The sequence below is a fragment of the Morone saxatilis genome, unplaced genomic scaffold, assembly GCF_004916995.1.
Source record: "Morone saxatilis isolate NCDOM2014 unplaced genomic scaffold, NCSU_SB_2.0 Contig16, whole genome shotgun sequence".
Taxonomy (NCBI): domain Eukaryota; kingdom Metazoa; phylum Chordata; class Actinopteri; family Moronidae; genus Morone; species Morone saxatilis.
Window position 1 is genome coordinate 5,858,277 of NW_023339718.1, and position 20,671 is coordinate 5,878,947.

The 20,671-nt window shown below is 38.5% G+C and overlaps 1 protein-coding gene across 3 annotated transcripts in view; it reads right to left on the reverse strand.

Moving 5' to 3' along the window:
- The window catches only part of edil3a (EGF-like repeats and discoidin I-like domains 3a), a 104,727-nt gene that overhangs the window by 23,958 nt on the left and 60,098 nt on the right, over window positions 1-20,671 (reverse strand). For all 3 annotated transcript variants that reach the window (XM_035658851.1, XM_035658850.1, XM_035658848.1), the window contains 4 exons: window positions 16,576-16,757; window positions 9,277-9,432; window positions 8,002-8,146; window positions 7,604-7,788 (listed from right to left, as the gene is read on the reverse strand). In XM_035658851.1, the coding sequence (XP_035514744.1) occupies window positions 7,604-7,788; window positions 8,002-8,146; window positions 9,277-9,432; window positions 16,576-16,757 (668 nt within the window). The remainder of the gene's footprint in view (window positions 1-7,603; window positions 7,789-8,001; window positions 8,147-9,276; window positions 9,433-16,575; window positions 16,758-20,671) is intronic.

The following is a 20,671-nucleotide window of genomic DNA, read 5'->3' on the forward strand; positions in this document are numbered from 1 at the left end:
TTTGATTAGGAAGCTGTGCTCTGCAAAATTGGTGTAATGATAATACCCGGTTTGATTACAACAAATGCACACTCACAGGCACTGAGCGGGAATCAATCTTGCATTATGTCTACTTATTGTTTCTTCTAGCTCCACATGGGACAATGTTCTATGTGAAGTGTCTACATGCATTGATGCTTTAGGAACCATTGGCAGTTGTGGTAATTTACTTCTGTAGTATATTCATTTTTGCAATTGTAATACACGAGAACATTTTGAATTACACTATTAAATAAAACATAGATAAAATGCTTGCAGTGGGATGAACAATTTTAAGACAATTAAAACAAATTGCAGAAAAGAAAATCATGAAAATCATTTGAAGACACATCACAAGAGATGCCTGAAAAGAGAGAAGCAAATATTGAAAAAAATAACTATAAACCTTTTATTATGATTCCAATAACTGATATTTTAATGTTCAGAATCATTTATAGTCTACATAGTTTATTATGTAATGTCTGTCTACTTAAGTAAACTAAAGAAAAACTAAATGCTTCCAAGCTCTGTTGTACACTCCACTACAGAAATGTAACATTCATTTTATTTAGCTTAATATTGTTCAAATCTTTTGGACCTTAAGCACAGTAAAAAGCTACACTGAAAAGTGAAATCCATTAAACATTGCTCTTTGTAAAATGTATTTAATTTAATATTTGCTCTACGCAGAATGAATTTCACTGACTTTCACTGTCCTAAGTGTGTCCTCATCTGCTTTTGCCTCTCTATCTTTCACTGTCTTTCTTCTCTTTGGTCCTGTGTGCTCCCATCTGACGAACAGAGGGACTGACTGATGTCCCTACATGCATTCAGTGCCTCACCTCTCACTGCCACTTATTACTGTTATACTGTCCGTGTATATTTGTATCTACAGTACGTGCTCTGTTCTGCTCTGCTAGTTATGCTGCAGTATTTCAGTCTTTGAAAACTTATTTCAATGTTTCATACATAGGCAGCCACTTATCCAAAAGACGTCAATCTGCTCAACTCTGTTGACTCTCAAAATTGAGAAATTATAGGTAGGGATGCTCGATATTCGCTTTTCTGCCGATATCCGATATTCCGATATTGTCCAACTCTCAATTTCCGATACCGATATCACCCGATACCGATATATGCAGGCTTTTTACACCAAAACTGTCTAGGTAAAACTTTAACATTATCTTCCTAATTTGTGGGAACTTAAACATTATGGCCTAATTGTATTGTGATGCCCCACTCGGATGCATACATAATTGCAACATGGCTTTCCAGAATGCAAAACACTGTCTGTGCAAAAATAAGAGGAACAACTTCAACCTTCATTCGTATTAATACTAAAAAGAGCACTAACGCATAAATTTTTTTTTTTTTCGGGCCTTTAGCTAAGCGGCTAATCGCTAGGCTAAGCGCTACTTTGGTGATGTTTTAATTGTATTATTGCACCTGAAGGAGTTGCCCTAATGGTAAATTTCTAAGCCAATTGTTAGTTCGATTAAGACAACAGCTCATAGGCCAGGGTAAAATAATTTAAGTTGCTGCATTGCACTTATTTTGTGTTAATATTAAAAATCATTTCAGGCCTTTAAATTTGTTTAGCAAACTAACCAGTCTAGCGTGTAGTTTTGTGCTTGCTTATACGGCTCATCTAGGCGCGCCGCTGCGTAACGCTCCCATGCTGCGCTCATGCAGGGGCCTCGGCGAAATGCTGAAAGCCTACAGAACAAACATCGGTTATAAAAACCCGATACCGATAATTCCCGATATTACATTTTTTAGTGAATATCGGCCGATATTATCGGACATCCCTAATTATAGGTTGTCAAGAGTACCTATTAATAAGACAGAACAGGCTCTGCCACTCACAAGACAATGGGAAGCTGAGAAGGAAAAGTTGACCTAGTGCAGCTGGGCAGTACAAGACTGAGATTTGTTAAAATGTTGGGTTGCATCCATCTGAAATGCTGCCTGTGCCCGGTCTCAACATGACAGGACTATACTCTGACATTCAGCCTGCTGGCAGTCTGCTCTGGTATAACCAGTGCCGCCCCCCTTGGTGCTAAAAGACTTTGGGTCCAAGGAGTGCTTTATTTATAGAGCCTTGGACCATGAATTAAGTATATCCACTTGATTTATAGGAATTCAAGTGGAAGCCAGTGCCATAGATGAACAATGTTTAGGGGCTTTTACACATTTCTCTTGGTTAAAAGCTAGTTCTACTGTCTAAATGTCTGAAGCTAAAGAAGTATCTTCTGCATGACCTTGAGGGATCCCACAAACCTTCATGGTGTTCCTTGAGTATGCAAATATGTCATTTCAATAAGCACTGAGGGACCATTTTTGCCCATGACAGACCATTCCATTCAGCCAGGCACTATTTCTCCCAGACTGTGAAAATATACCCATGGAGAAATACATTGAGACGGCACTAGCTACAAAATTCATCCATCCTTCCACTTGGCCTGCTGGCACTGGGTTCTTCATCTGCCTTGTATCTCCTTTTGTATGCATGTCATGTTCATTCATGAAGTTCATGAGTGGAATATAGCAAGCACACAGTTCCAGCTGACGCCATCTAGGATCACTTTCCCTCCAGCTGTGTTCAAAGCGCTCCACAATGTTCTTCATGACATGTTCCAATGCTTTGTCTTCGCATCATTATCATTTTCTACAGGTCCCTTCAAGACCATGCTTAACATGTCTCCAAAGTCCCTCAGCGGGGGAGAATCAGTTTTATGTCAAATCCAAAATGTGTGAGTTCAGTGTCTCGACCACCTCCTTGCTGAGATTCATCATTTCTGTACAGGCGGACTATACCAAAGTCAGCAAACAAATGGCAACAACCCAATTCCGTCATACAGCTGCAATGTCTTCTGAGTACTGCCAACTTTTACCCACATAAGCTACACTTTTGTGGCAGTACCATTTTCTTCTTTTTTCACTATATTCACATTATTCACCTGGACTCCTGAGCCAATGCATTACGTCTGTGGAGCTAAGTATCACCATAGCACCTTATGTATACTGATCCACCCTGACCATCATGTGAGTCATTCACTATGAGGGTACCACCATTTCCTCAGTTATAAGAAACTCCATTCCGTTGCACACCTCTCCAGCCACCAGTGGAAAGGAACTTTACTGGCAATCAAGAAATGTATGTAGCTAAACTGTTGCTAGAGTAATAACACTAGCGGGAGCACTCAACAGGCATGATACAGCTGTGACTGTGATAGGTCACTTTACTTATGTCTCTCCACTTGTCTTTGTCTCCCCTGTCTGGGTTTATAGTTTCCAACTGTGCTTTCTCCTTGGCCCTGAGTGGTTCCAACAGAGAGAAGCTTTTTCTCCATGTGGATGCAGTGCCTTAGGTGCTTAGCTTCCACTATTTACCTCAGCATCTGCCTATGCAAACCTCTGCTTTCACTGTACTCATTTGCTTAATTGTTATGTGTGCTCTGCTCTGCATATGTTATTCTACATTTACTCGACTTCCCGGGATCCTGTAATTTTACTGCTCTGCCTTCATTCAAAAAACTGCCAAACTCTAATCCTGCCTACAGCTGGGTGTTTTCTTTTGGGTCCAAGTGTGATTCTAACCAAACAGTGACAACGATTTTTAGCCAAATCTGTCTAACACAATATAAACAATCATATGTGTTCACTTAAGTAGAACATAAAATGTTTTTTATTTAAAAACAGGGTCAGTAGTTTTCTCCACCATAGAAACCCAGAATTTGTGTCTAAGTAGCATCAATTCTGTCTCTGATTCCATAGATGCAGATAACACAACTAAAACTGCATTAAATATATGATATGCATAGGATATGGTCTACTTATCCATGATGACCAGGAAATAATGACACCAAGGTGAGCACTACTGTGTGACAATGGCTCTATGTTGAATTTCACATTAACGCCAATGTACCATTTGCATAGGGGCTAGTGAAGTTCTCTTAAAGTTTTCACACACAAGTTTTAGCTCATTCTGCATCATCAGAGGAAGAGGTGATTATCAGGGTGCCACAGCCACACACCACACATATTTATCACTTTAAGGAGATAATTGGGTGTGAAAACCTTGGAGACAGGATATAACAAATGAATCACTAGAACAAAATTACTTTCATAACTTGTTTTGTAACCTTTGCAGGCTACAAATAAATTTAACAAGTTGCAAATTAAGTGACATATTGATAGTTAAAACATCTGTATATTACATGTGTTATTTATAGAAAACCTACACCATGTAATTGTTTACTGCACAGATGTGCATGATAATGACACATTATAAGGAATGTACCCTATGGAATTATGAAGGATATTTTATGTTACTGAGTTGTACTGGCACATGTGTTCATGTAACTGTGCTTATGCCTCTTCAACAAACACAAACACTGCTTGTTTGTTGCTTTAACAGGTGAAGCAACGCTGAATATATTAGTGAAGATATTAGTGAGAACACCACTAACTCATATATACATATATTATCAGATTATTTGAGACATTTTCACTTTAGTTCAATTACACATAATAAATTGAAGTGACAAGGATACACTTTATATATTTATATATTACAAAATTAATTAAAAGTACTCAAAACTAAAATGTTTTTTCTGTCTGAATATTAATTTGGTTACTGTGTCCAAAGGCATTCAGTCCTTACACAATACTTCTCTGCAGTCTCTTAAGGGTGAACTGTGTCTTAATATCAGTGTTGCACATAATGTCTTTTTCAGTCAGAGCTTTAGATGATGTACTGAAAGTTGGTCTCAAATCAATGTCAGCATGTCATTACAGAGTGGACCCAAGTTAAGCTTATTCACAATATAAATAATGTATAGTTTAATATGAGAATTTGAAGTTTTATTTAAAATATTTCAATAAAAAATGGCCTTAATGATTATGTTTCATTATACCATCCTGGCCTATTAGTGATGCTAATCTGTTTTTGTAAGCAAGGACAAAAGAGTCCAGATGTGTCTGAATATGTACTAAAAAACAACACAAAATGTATTTAAGGTTTTCCTCTCCTTCACTTCCTGTCAGTTCAGATACCACTTGGAACACTGCTATGAGATGTGATTCAGAATTCAAGCTCATGATTCAGGAAAGTGAATGCTTGCTAAATAGTTTGTTCACTGCAATATAATTAAGAGATGTGGGATGAAGAGACACAATCACTCCATTCCAACCTTGTTTATTTCTTTGTCTGCAGTATGTTTACCATAATCCACCCAAAAAAAAAACTCTCCACAGTCCTGGAACAGTACTTAAGAAAATTTGCAGTGAACGTGTTGCATTAAGAGGACACTGTGAAATTGAAAAGTAGCTACTGTCTCTCTGGCAATTTCTCTTTGCTATGTGGACATGTTAATGTGCATAATTAACTAATCAGCTTATGCCAGCTGGAACACTTGGCAGCTCAGTCTGACAGCTTCAGCTCCTCTCTTGAAAACATCTTGAAAGATTCTGGTTCTCCCTGTGTAATTTTATCAACTGCCAGGCCAGAATAACTTTAGCTTAGTCCCCAAATATGTCCAGTTCTTGGTGTTTATGTTTGGACTTAACAGTGTTTTGTGGCACAAAATGAATATTCTTAACTGTAGTTGAAATGCTGAAAACTACTGTCAATCAAATGATTACATTCAAATGATCCGTTGGATGTTTTTTTGTGTGTGATGTTTCTATAATTGAAATGACCACTAATTGAAACAATGTGTCAATTTGTCTCAAATGGTGAAAAATAATGTACTGACAATGTCTTGTTAAACTGAGATGTCCAGTTATTGTAGCATGTCATGTCACCATGGACACTCAATTATTAAAAAGCTACAAAACTACAAAAGACCACCAACTACATTATATTAGTATACTAGAAAAAAAAATATTCACAGCATGGAGATAAATATATATATATATATATATATATATATATATAGTTGTTCAAATGCTTGAATAATTATTTAATAAATAATAAATAAAGGAGTCATAAGTCCACGGTTTGCTTTTGAAATGAAATCTTGTCCAGTCCTATGCATCAAGAAATCCATTTTGACATTCTGTGTCTGTAAAGAGTTTCCCACTGCTTCCACTGCACACCAGAGCAGTTGTCTTGATTAATAGGAATACTTAATATGTCATTAGGGCTGATTAATTCCATTAATCTGTAAGGTTTAAAGTCATTCAGTAATGTCACTGAGAATCAATTATTCACCATGGCAACCAATATAAAGAAGACACTAACTGTGGGAGTTTAACAAATGCATATAAGACGATCACAGAATTTTAAAAAAATTGGTCAGTTCCATCAGCTGTATCAGTATAGATGTGAAACAGCACTCTGCAGTGTATAACTCTTAATGTCTATTTTTCAAAAAGTCAGACATTGTATATGCCTGTGTGCACAGAAGTGGTCCTTGGCAGTGGAAGCCATTGATTTTCTCACTGCGTCTGTATAGCATCTCCCCTTTCCTGCCTGCACAGCATGTAATATGAGACCACAAGTTTTCCTTTACCCACAGCAATCAATTTTGCTTAGTCGAGTTGCCTGGCCTGGATGGGCCCTGCCTAAGTACCTGTCTCCTCCGCCACGAAGCCCTGCATACCCTCACCCTCGGCAAAAAGCTTTCAGCGTAATAAAAAACATATCTGACTGAAGACCCAACCAATCTAATAACGGCCAGACAAGTCAGTGTGACTACAGAGCGCTAACTGTGTCACTGCTACGGAGGTGGTGTTCGTGGAGCGAGTGCAGCAGAGAGGCAAAGAAATCAAAGAAATCCTTCTGATCTTCAATTCCCTGAGAAGATGATCCACATCACAATTTCTTCTATGCTATCAGTTTTAGAGCTTGAAGTAAGATGTGTTTTTTTCACTCTGAAAGCAAAGAGCATTTACTGCCTTTTATCTTAAAAGAACAAAAAAAAATCCAATATATGAGGCCATATTTGAGGTCATACTGGGCATGATTGAGTCTGATTGATATCTTAAACTACCTAGGCCTCCATCAATCTCACATATTGTTAAGCAGAAAGACTAGGGTGTAAACGTTCACTTAGAAACATGCCATGTCCCTTTCAGGAGACATTTTCAGCCGTCAGTTACTGTAATGAAAACAAATGGATTGGCTGTTTTCATGAAGATAGAAAGCCTGGGCTGTAGCCAAAGATAACAAGGCTAAACTCTTGCAACAGAGGCAGCGTGGGTGTTGAATTCAAAAAGACTGGCATGAAAAAAAGAAGAAGAAATGACTACCTATAACTGACTGTTTCTAAGAATGATATTGAGAGCTAGCTAACAAAGGTAGGATTTCAAGATATAGCTTCCTTCACAGCTGACAGTGTTCACATAGATGAAGTCTTTTCCTATCATATATAACTGAATCCATTGGCATGCATCACCATTTGCACACCATCAATTACTATGCCAGGGACATAAGAGCTAATCTTTGAGAAGAGTGAAAACCAGCTATATGCAAGAACCTGACGGTTTGATGTTCATTTCCCTGCTAATACTGTATACTGATGTAATCTCTACAGTAGCTATAACAGACAACAGATTTTTATCTCAGATAGCATCTTACCTGTAGCCACTGTGACTGGTCACTGTGTCCAGCTGTCCAAGCATTGACCTTGCCCTGTTTGTCCAGCCGGGCCTTTCCAGGCTCCCAAGTAAACATGTCCATGTTGAGAGTCCTGAAGATGCTGGAGGCTGTGACCTGGTAGTCCTGGATATGGCCTGACTTCATTCCCAGTGGTTCAGAGCAGCCTGGCAACAACAAAAACAAACAGATTTGTTCTAACCTTCCTGAACTTACAGCCCCTGCCCAAAAAGAAAGTTAAAAAAAGCATAATTTTCACTGCTGGTACTACATAAAAAATGCAGCATGAAACAACTGTGCAGTAGGCACACTGTAGTGGATTTTCAGATCATTGTATAATTAATTTGTGTGTACAGCTGGATGAAGCTCAGCTCACTCACCTGTTAGCTCACAACCAAGCAGCTCCATGCGTAAGGTACAGTGCCTCCTGCAGACTTGGGGGTAAATGCGCACGTACTGGGCTTCAATGGGAGGGGTGAAGGAGTTGGCTGATGGAGCGCTGTTATCGACATTTCCTCTGAAAATCTGTTGTAGGGGATGAAATAACAGCAGATGGGGGAAGGGAGGATGGTGAAGCAGATCAGTTTTGCCGTAATGTGGCAGTCTATCTGGCGCTGTCTCTAGTGTCTACTCCACACTCAACAAATTGCTGTCATTCAAGGTCAATGAGCTAGAATTACAGGGAAAAATAGACAATTTCTCGCACGATTTGAGCCCGTAATTCATAAGAACAGTGGTGTGTTTTAAATTAGTGGTCCAATTATATCACTATACCTTCTGGAGTGTTTTATCCAAATGACCTGAGATAGTCAGACATAAACTCTCTGATTTGAGTGATGTACTCCATGTGTGAGGCGCAGAGAGAGGGCAACAGAGAGAGAGAAAGCAAGGGAGAGATAGAGCAGCGTATTTTCATGCGATACAGGAAATCAGGATATAGGAGCTGTCACTGGGTGGCAACAGGTCAGTGTGAAAAAAAATCCCCAACTTATATTAAGACAAGTGTGTAACTGCTTTAAACACACTGACAGGTCCTACTGTACAGGTATTTATCCCAGTGTGCTCATGCAGTTACAACTTTCACCTTCAAATATATTCCATAAAAATTTACACTCAATCATGCACATCCTTGCTTTCTGGTAACCTAATTTTGACTGACAAGATAAAAAGACAGACAACAAACGAAACTGAGATCACAGAATAGTCAGCTCCAGACTCATTGTTCCGTGTGATAAATTTGAGAAGAAGTTTGGAGGTCTGGGGTCATTCGGAGCTCGGCCAAATGGAGGACAGCCGTGGTTTGCTGTCAGGAATGATGGAACGTTGTGTGGCCTATTTGGTGGCTGTTCATCCCCAAATAGTATAAAAATTCAATCTAGAAGTCATAAAAGTGGAGGGGGGTAAGGGGCAGCAAGATGGGCCCGGTGTGTGCTAGCTAATTAAAAAGCCATCTCATCACGTCCTCCACCCTGCCCTTGACTGAGTGCACAGTCTCCAGTCACCGTGTGTGCATGTGTGTGAGTGTGGGCATGTGTGTATCTTTGTCTGTGTATTAGAGAGTGAAAGGCTAAAGGGAAAGAGTGGAGAGATGACAATGTGTAGTGTGGACAGTGTGTATGCCTGTGTTTGTGCGCACACATGTGTGTGTGTCTCACCATATCCTCATCTTTGCCCTTGACTTTGTATGTTCTCCAGGTCTTCCCGTCATCACTGTAGGCTACTTTGTAAGACTTGACGTACTCTGGGCTGCCGATACGCTTTGCACCCTGGGTAATTAGGCCGGTGACCCTCATTCTCCTCTGCAGGTTTATCTGTGGAGTCAAAGAAAAGGCAAAATTAAGAAATTATAGCTTCATTTTCAGATAGTTTGAATGTGTGCATGAGCAGTGTGTGCATGCAAGTCATGGGGGAATCAGTTCACTTCCTTGTATCTTTTCTGTCAGGGCCATCCATCTTATTCAGAAAGTCTGTGATCAAATGGAACATTTAATCAATCCTCACGCTCCAGATCCAGTCTGTCAACCCTGTGCAGACTGTCAATATGGTGCCAATGTAAAGCGGCTTGGAGAGCCGAGAGGAAAAGAAAAGCTAAGAAAGGGGAAGGTGATGAATGTTTCCATAGATCTGGTGTAGCACGTACAAAGCAGGATCATTATTATCTAAGCATGATTGCCGTGCTACACACCAGTTTAAGGACATAGAGTGCATTTCAGCAATATCACACCTGTTTCACATATTTCCTCTCACAGAGTAGCAACAGCGTGTTGGTAAAGTTGCTGCACATATGCAGCTTTAATATTACATGTTTGCTTTTATTTCTTTACTTTATATCTTTCACACTATGGCTCAAAGCCTTGGAGACCTATGAGTGATGGCACACATGTGACATCCATGTTTTTCTATCTGTATCTTAAACCTATCAATGCAGGTTGACTACAAAATTGTCTCACTCGCCCTGTAATTCTGGTGAACTTGTTTAAAAAATGTTATTTTGTTATTTTGTTATTTTTCTTAACGGATGATGACAGCTGACGACAGTTCACTTCAGTGCAACATGAAGAAGCCTGTGATGACTAAAGAGTGGTGCTGTGTTGGGTTACTCACACACACACACACACACACACACACAAACACACCTACATAGACATACACATACACACACACAAACACACACACAATGCCTAATATTTTTCTTTTTTTTTTGATTAACAAGTAGGGCAGAATAACACAGGGCAATTTAAATACTGTAACACACTTGTGAAAGTCTGTGACAAATAAGATGAAGTAAATAAATGGTGATGACAATTATTCATTAACCATTTTGGCATTACATTAACAACAAGCTGTTTTATCTTGAGGACAAAAAAGACACTGGCTCGTCCAGCTCACCCAGTGACAAAATATAAAAACACAGCTGTCTAGTCTTGCATAACTGCAGAACAGGAGGGTGGCAATAAGCCAGTATTGAGTGATTATTAAGGAAAGGACCATTAAACTGCAATGACCAAACCTAAGAAAGAAATGCAGACTAAATAGATTAATTACTCCTATGAATTGGACTATTATGGCTTAAGGGTGCATTTATTATTACTATTAAATGTTTAAGGATATGTGTTCCAGACAACAACATTTTATGTGATATGGCAAACAAACAAGATCATGTTACAGTTTATGTTTGTGAAGTTGAAATCAGTTTCTATTTAAGAACATGAACCACCTTAAAGCTGACCCAGGATAAACTTCACTGACAATGTGACCACGTTCAGAATGGTATTCCGGGGGCTTGAGCTCATTTTCCGTTGAAGAAATGTTAGCATTACTATAATATACGGCAATTTACAAGTAAAATATTTGAGAGCAAAAGCTCAAACAGAAAGTCTCAGCCCACTAAGTTATACTCTCCTTTTTGGTTAATGAAAAAACTCTAAGCTGTGTCTCCTGAGGACATTAGAGATTAGAGTACAAATCCTTACAAATCCAGCACAAGAAAAAAACTGTTTATGTTCACCAACCTTGTTCGAACTGTCAAAAACTAATGGAGTAATGTTCAATAATTTTATTGCAGTGTGGATTTGCTCTCTAATTTCCATGTGCAGAGACAAGACTCAATTATGCATATTCCTCAACATACTTAAACTGACGTATCAAGTTAATTATACATAAGAACCCCTCTTAAAGCCTTAGAGCTGCAATGACCCACTATTTCTCATTCGCTGCGTTTCTTCGCTCTCCTCAGTTTTATCCATAGAGATAGATATTTTGTGCACTAATTAGGAATCCTGTCACTAAAAGGCCACTGCTGGGGTAATTGGGGTGATCCTTCACATTTTTAATGACCACTCAGAAACACGTCTGTCACCTCAGCACTAATAGTGATGCATTTATTTGTTTGAGTGAAGCATCATTGGAAACATCCTCCATGAGCAGGCCTTTGTCTACAGACTTAAATGTGTCAGCTTGGAGGAAAATGCCTCATTGTAACAGAGATTAAACCTAAAATGCTTAAATGGCAGAAAGGTGTGATTACACAGAAAAACACAAATTACTAATAACGACAACTAATTTCGTACATAATGTTTGTATGACCTGAAAAGGTTGTCAGTTTGTAGCTTGAATGCACCATGGAATTAAATCAAAATTTAGATGACACATCAGGAAGCAACTACCATGATTCAGGCATTTTACTTTAATTATTGTCTGCATAGTTTGATGCAAATCTTTATCAATGTGTGGAATAAAAATGTCTAAACTTTCTCTATTAACAGAATTGTGTGTCCTTGGCATATGTATGCACTCTCTGAGTTTGCTGTAGAGACTTTGTGCAAACGAGAGCTAGAAGGAAGACTCCAGAAGATGAAGTTTAGAATGAACTCTTACCCTTTCACCAATTCACCCTTTCCTTTTTCCTAAAACACACAGTATCATGTGTATGAAGTGCTCTGGGTAAGAATGTCTGAGCTGCCGAAGAAACTAACTCTCTAACTTTATTTGCAACACAAAGAAAAATACCACTTGTTTGCATGGTTTGATATAACTGGGTCTCTCTCTGAAAAACGTTCACTACTGTGAGAAACTGTTCAGCATGTAACCACCGGCAAAATCCTGGAGCTAAATCTGTCCTGAGCTGTAATTCACTCACTCTACCTTCAAGAAACTAAAGCAGTTTTCTGAAGCATCCCTGAAATAAAAAGCAATTACTGCAAGTTCTGACACACACACTTTGATTTGCCATTGGCCCTTATGAGATCACAGGTATAATTTATATTATTATTAGTCAAGAATTATGTGTTTGTAACTATAGCTGGCATTTTTCTTTATTTTCTGACATCTTAGGGACAACACAGTTTATTGATTAATAAAAAAAAGATCAATAGCATAATCAATAATGAAAATAACCATTGTTTGCAGTCTAATCATAACTAAAACTTAAATTATTCATCTCAAATGCTTGCTTTGTTCTAGTGCTGTTGTAAGGAACTGGTTCCCTATCTTATGTCATATTATATGAGAACCTGAAAGCCCTCTGCTAAACAATGAATAACATGATATAACTTTTTTATACTTTCCATTAAATTCTCCCCAGAGCTCATTAAGCCTGAAGTAAACAGGCAAAAACACATTTATTTACAGCTACAGCCTTTGGGTGAAAATGGAACTCACTACAGAGTGGTTAGCTTCCAGTCCTTTATATTGCCAAGACCACTAACTATTACCAAATATAATCATACCTACAAGTAAGACCTCTCACACACACACACACACACACACATACAAAGGTCATGAGTGAAAAAAACATCCTGATTACACACTGAGATGAGAACTGTTGAGGGAATTGCAACAGTATTGTAACAATTAAACTGCCCTGTGTCCTTGAAACTAGCAAAGAGCCCTGTGGCACTGTTGTCTGAAAAAAAAAAGCATGTGAACGCGTACACACACTCACAAACACATACACACAATTGAACAGCCATATCTCTCTCATTGTGCTCTCTTTTTCTATAACACACACGTGCAGCCACTCAATTCCACCCTCAAATTGCATCAGCGTTTAGTTTTCCTCCTTTTCTTTTTGGTTGATTTACATGGTATTTGGCGGTAATCGAACCTTGACCACAGTTACACGTCAGAGAGAGTCTCAGATAGTCAGATAGATACTCATTGTAAGAGTGGCCACTCAACCAACAATCCTCCAAGAGCAGAGTGTAAAAATAATCCACAGTGTGTGTCACAACCTCACAGTAATAGCCAGTGATGTGCAATCATGTTATCATTGTGCTCGTTCATGGGCATTGCAAACGTTTAAAAGATTTGAAATGGCATAAAGAAAAAGCCCAAATCTACCACAACTGAGATGTTGTGGCAGGACAAGGAATAGGCAGCCCCTTCACTGTCATTCATTTGAACCAGTACTAACTTGAAAGAGGTGGTCTCAACTTTTAGACCACTGTTCACTGTTAGAGACTGATGAATTACTCATAGACATCTGTTTATAGCTCTCAGTGTTAAAGGAGTTGCATTAAGTTTAGGCCCAAGAACCCTGACTCATTTGTATCTGAGAATAAATTTTGGTAGGAAATTTAATAGGAGTCCAAAAATGTGTTTTTGTATCACAGCGTGTGTATCCAAAGGCTTTATTCAATTACAAATGATTGCAGTCATGCTGTGATCATGAAGTAAACCGTGACTGAAATGCGTTTGTCAGGGTCACATCTGAACCACATAACAGACTGTAGAGTTGAATGTTTTAATAACTAAGGTTACACTGGAATGAAAAGGGAAAAGCTCCCCAGACAGACACAAAATGAGTCTTAGCACATTTGAGCCAGGTTGTGATGATATACGTACATATCAGAAAATGTGAACACGTGTTGGAGATCTGCACCTAAACGTCATGTCATTAACTGTTTATTGTCAATTATGCATAGACCCTCTTAGCCTTCATAAGTAATTTGGATTGTTTCATTCCTCCAACACAGCCGACTGGAGCTATATTTTGCTGATATTGGACAGACTGGCAGCATATTTCCCCTGAGTGTTCAAATGCAATTTTATGTGTGAGCTAGTCGTGACGAGGCTGTGGAAAACTGATATTCTCACACTACATAGATGTGTGAACAATAGCAAGCTCATACACATGCACACACGCACACACACACACACACACACAATTCACAACCCGACACAAAACACAAACAAACATATATGAATGCCATGTCTGCCCTATGATGTATTATTCAAAGTACGTTGCTCTATGTTTGATTCATTTGTTGAGGTTTATGGGGGGAAAAGCTGACTCTGGCTGACGTACAAAGATACATACTGCACTAGAGAAAAACGTACAAATAGCCAGGTAAATCTGATCCCTATGCTGATAGGGTTGTCATCTGTCAGTACAACCTGTTTCACATGACAGACATGCAAACACCACATCACTATGCACTACAAAAGTACACCACCGATTCCTTTGCATAATCCCAAAACACTGACATGACTGTACACCTCTGTACTCACGTCCCAATTATCCAGGCCTTCTGTAGAAACACACAATGCCTACAGCATCCTGCGCAACATCCCACGTGGCATCATTAAAGTCAAACAAACCGCCTGAATGTTTTATGGACCGTTCTCCTCAGCCTCCTCGTGTGTCAGGCTCCTTTTCTTTCACTCATGTCAACTGTTTCTTTGACTCTCTCTCTCTCTCTTTCTTCTTTTTTTTTCAAATCCATTTTTGCCCTGTCTTACTATTCTCTTGTTGTTAGGTACAGCTTCACTTTCTCCATCACGCTGTCACACCGTAGTATGTTTTTCTATTATATTTTGTTCACGGTTCACTGACTGTGTATCATGTATCTGATAACAGCCCACTTCAAAGGTTGCTGTCAGCATTTCTGTCATCACAGAAATGACTCGAAAGTAAGAGAAACGCACTGAAGGTGAACATTGAAGGTGAAGGTGAAACATTATTTATGTATTAATTGGTTAATTAATTTGATAAACAATTAATTACTTTTACTTTTTATCTTTCTTTCTGGAATACTGTGTAATTTATGATATGAAACTGTCATAAAAAGGACTGGACCAAGCCTTCAGACTTGAGTTGGTTGGGGATTTATATACCATAGCTATGCATCATCTGACAGTAGTTTTATATGCCACAGCTGTTTCAGCACAGGGCCATGATATATGACTATTTGCTCAACATAAATCCAGATAACCAGTTATACATACTGAAGGTCTTGTGTTCATACACTGGAGGGATATCATTTGAGGTGGAGGAGCTGCAGGGATATCATTTGAGGTGGAGGAGCTGCAGCAGCCTTATGTAATGAAATCTTCAACACAGACATACAGGGTTCCGGGAGTTAAAAATCTGTAAGAGTACACACTGGGAATTATTTCTGCATTTAAACAGGCCCAAAAACTAAAAGCAATGGGATCTGGGCAGGGCAAGATTGGTGAGGACAGAAGTTTGGGATGTGATGTGCAGCAATAATTCAGGACCACCAGGCAATTTATCGCATCGATCTGTCTATGTGGCCCTTTGACAAAAAGCACCGACTAATGGCACAGCATGAAGGTTGACTTTAACAAAGCCTAAGTAAGATGATACTCATGTATCAATGCTTTGCTGCTGTTGTAAACATCTAGTTTCCTTTCATTTTGCAATTCATAAGGCTGTTTTAGATGAAGGCCCCCAGGTGGTCATAGAAACACTTATCACAAAAGGACAAAAAGATGCACTGAGTGGTTAAGCTGAATTCAATCTTTTTTTGTAGATAACAGGAAAATTACGGTTAATATTACTGTTGAGTGTTGTGTAAAATTATACATCAAATCTCTCTCTTGACAGCACAGTGATTTGCAGATCAGAATTTACATAAAACATAACAAAGCCTCAGTGCATTGAATAATGACAATCCTATGCACTGTAGTTATGTTGCAAGGGAACTTCTTTTACAATGTATGACACAAAATACAGCAAGTGCCAATGTAGTTACATTTGTGTGCCTGTCACAACTACAAATGGCAAAGATGGCACAGTTGAGTAACTGTCAGCAACAAAATCATCATAAAGTGAGATGCTACAGCCACTAGCTGACAACAGTTATGCCCTCTCACGTTGCTCCTCACACTTGACTAAACGTGCATCTGTTCTACCCTAAGCTTACAGTTTTTATTGCTTTTTATGACCAGTAAGTGAGCCATCAATTTTACAGTAGAAGTAATTAACTCTACCATTAAAACATTCAACAATTAATACTAACCATTGACTACAGTCATGTGACATTATACAGCAAGGGACTTATAAATATAAAATAAAAAAGACAATTTAAAACCTCAACAAACACAAGAATAAAGTCTATCTATAATTAAGACTGTGTCTGTGTCTTAATCCATTTGTGTCTGGCCCTGGCCCGACTTTGCATATCTCATGTCCTGTGACTGTGCTTTACCTGGATCCAAGGCCATCTGTCATTTTCGGCAGCAGTCCAGGCATTGACCAGGCCCTTCTTGTTGAGGCGTGCAAAGTACGGGTACCACTTCTGCAAGCCGAATAGAGCACGGTGGGTGGAAGAGGCTGTTATCTGTTGGTTGGAGATTATGCCGCCCTCCATGCCCAGTGGTCCAGAGCATTCTGAGTGAAGAGAGGGAGAAAGAGACAGATGAGCCTTAATGTAATTTCAGAAGTCAAAAATCTATCTATGGAATGCATAGAGATTCTTAAAAATACCACAAAGACCACATTTTGTAATGTCAGTGATTTTGTCCTCCACACCTTCCTTCATTTTTCTCCTCAATGTAGCCACATCAGCGTCAATATACTTGTTTATCTCAGTCTTAGAGATACAAAATCTGGTCTTCTCTGCTTGTACAGTAACAGACATGGTCATTAAAACTGCAACTTTTCTTTCCTTCTCCATTGTATCTTTGTGATGACCTTGTCTCCTGTCTCTTACTATAAATGTTGCTTTGATTCACTACAAGAAAACTTCGAATGTTCCATTATGGCAAAATCCTTTTAAGTCCCTGCAGTCAACGAAAGGAATCTTCTCTGCCTTCATGCTGTCTGCAAGAACTAACAGGTTGCTCCCTCATCTCTCCTATCAGTAACAGAGTCCTCAGGCTTCCACCCAAAGAGCTCTGGCCATTTCTGGACAGCATCATACCCAAAGTCAACAAGCTTTATAACATCCTACAGGCTGCAGTATTAAAGTGAGAAACCATGACAGCAATATCTTCAATCAAACCCACTGTCCTTTCTTCTTTAAGCAGCTTGTTTTCCTTTTTAATCCTAATTGGTATGTCCATTTTAATAGTCATACCTGTGGTGAAGGGATTCTGGCAACGTTTATCCACTAGAGAATTTATTGTGCTGCAAAACAAGTACTTCTTTGTGTTTCCATTAAAAAAAGCTATTGGGAAATCAAATAATAATAGAAAACACATGAGAAATGAAACACAATGAAGAAACAGATGGAGAGGGGGCATGTATCCATATTGTACGTTAGATAAATACATACTAAAATATACAATTGTATTGCATAAAAGTTTTAAAAAGTTGCCTCTGCTCTGCAAATGAGATTTTCTTAATTGTTGATTTACACACAAAACATCTGCTTTCCTATCAAAACAGTTTTGCTTTCCTATCAAACAGAGTTTGTGAGATTCCACCAGCTCAGGGTGGATTGAATTAGGATGGGATATGCATACAAATTGTGTAGTTTGCCTTTAATTTCAAGATAACTTAGCCTGTGGAAAGGCATCATAATTGAGGACTCAGATGTGCCGAGTAAACAACATAAACAGTTCAACTGGGGTTGAATTGTTGCTTCACACAGCTGTGGTGTATTGCCATCAAAAGTTAATCAGATGTGATTGCAGGTCTTCAGAATCCTTCAGCAGGAATAAATTGTGTTACAAAGTTGTGTAACTGAGATTGTCTCTCCATTGGATGTCATTTAAACCTTAAGTTGTAATATGCTACTTACTCACTTACTGTAGAAAGTTGTTTAGAAATGTGTTTCCCATGCTGTGCAATTTGAGGAAAAACAACAGCTGAGAAGTGACACATAGTCGGTTTGAATTCTGCTGAACAGTCAGAAATATTGCATTTCTTCTATCCCACTGTTCTCTTAAACTTGAAGATGTGCTCTGTTAGATATGACAGATGCTTAAGTTTTAATTAGTCTTTAAGTAAAGCATATAGTTGACATAAATGCAAGGATTTAAAGCTGAATTAAAACTTTTTTTTGTTTTGAAATATTGTTCATAATTGAACATGATTTGCAATTATATGAATGTTATATATTTCTGCAGCTACCATTTTCTTTACTAGTATATTTTTCTCTGTATAAGGAAAAGTGCTAACATTTCAGTAATTCATGGTCTGCTCCAAAAAAGGATGGAAACCATTGCAAAATATGCTCAAGACACGTGCAAGAAAAGGAATGCTACCATAGGCTAAATAGTCTATCAAGAGTTTAGTGGATGTTTCAACATCCTATTTAATGGCGAAGCAATATGTTGAATAAGTCAATATCAAAAATATATGTATCAAGTCAAACACTGAAACAAATGCATATGCATTCAAATTGTTCTCAATATTTCAATTGCGGTCCATTGTGGTCTTCTTTTTAGTCATGATGTTGCCATTGCATTTCTTATTGTGTAACAAATACATTTATTTTGCTCTTCAATTTTATTTTTGAATTTATAAAAAAAATATATATATATCATTTTTGGTTTAGTATTAGAGAGGAGAAAAGATAATTACTTATGCTGTATTTAATTTCATTGATACACAGTTGCATCTAGTTTATGATGGAAAGGGTGTGGGAGGGATTCTGCCTACTCTGTTCTTGGTGTTTATTTCTAATGACAATTTGGAGAAAAATGATTTGAGCAATACGCTCATAATTTATTATTCTTCTTTTTGTGAACAGTGGTGGGTAAGATAAAATTACACTGCTGTTTTTTCTTGTTAACTTGTCTCTAGTCACAGTTTAAATGACTGTGTTTAAGGGCCTAAACACCACAAGAGCTGGGAAAGCTGAGGGAACTTGGAAGTGTCCCAAGAGAATGAGGACATATCTTAAGCTCAAAGTTCAGCCAGAGGCACTGCTTTCTCATGTCTCATGAACTGTAAGTGTCCGTGCAAACCTTCAGGGGAAGCCCGGCACAATGGTCAGTAGGCTGTAATACCATCTTCACCATTTAAGAAACGCACCTAAACATTTTAAACAGTGCTGGAACTGAGACACACACACACATACAGACGAGGCACACACACACATACAGACGAGGCACACACACACACATACCAGCAGTGACAATGAATCTGGCATTGAAAGCTGTAAGAAGACTTTTACCACAGAAGAAAGCCAAGAGTCAGAGAAGAATGGAACAATGAAAACAACCCTAGCACGACTTATCCAGCTGCTAAAACAGTGGGGTTCTAGGCAACAGGGAGCTGGGGAGACAGTGAAAAATGTCTGAGGACAGTCCAGGGGATCGACTGGAGACTGGAAGAGTGCAAAGAGCATATCTTTTTGTGTGTGTCTGTGTGTACAGAGATGTGTTTACATATTCCACAATAGTAAATTACTCTTGCTTCGCTAGTTCTTCCTTGTGTGTGACTCATCGCCTCCAGACTGATGAGAGGATGGTGTAGGTGGATGTGGTAGCCTACTGCTGAAGCTATACGAAATGCTTCTGATTTTCAGAAATCTGATGGATGAACGTCATTCTGCCCTTTTACCAGTCTTAGAAAGGATAAACAGCTTTCATTTTGAGACATGGTAATCCAATTTAAACCCATGGCTCAGAACAATGGGGGACCTTTCTTATCAGATTGTAGACTAGGGCTTTCCAAAATGACCACTGTGTTAGATATACAGTAATCCAAGGCACACTTGCACTTTAAACTGTGCTGTTTTTAACTTTGAATTGTGTTGTTTTATCTTTGAACTGTTTTAATATTAACTACACTGTGCAGCACCTTGAATCTACCTTTATTGTATGACACTTGCTTAATAAATAAAACTGCCTTGCATTTCAGCATTCTTAGACTAATATAAGGACAATTGATATCTTTAGTGGCCAACAAAGAGCGAATAAGAGGTTTATATGTCAGCAAAGATACACACTTTGGGCCAGGGAGCAATTGATTAAAACCAATTTCTCCCATTATATAATTTTAACTTTGAAAACAACAAGCAATATATATTTTAAATCCTAAGGGTATGTTTGCAGGTTCAACAATCAATTCCGTTCAAATCTGAAGTAATGGGAACATGTCTTATAGCTGTTGCAGTCATTTGAAATGGCTCAATGCATGTTTTAATTTTCTAGGGCTGAGTTGCTAATGCGAATGCTAATGATTCTCTAAAACTGCTTAGGTACAACAGTACTTCCAGCTAAAATGACAATCCTAACACACGGATGTTAAACTGATGTAATGTTTGCTATCTTGGTCTTATCCTCTGAGACCCTTCCCTCCTCTACCCAACCCTGGACCAATGTGGTGTACCAACATCGACATTGCCCTCC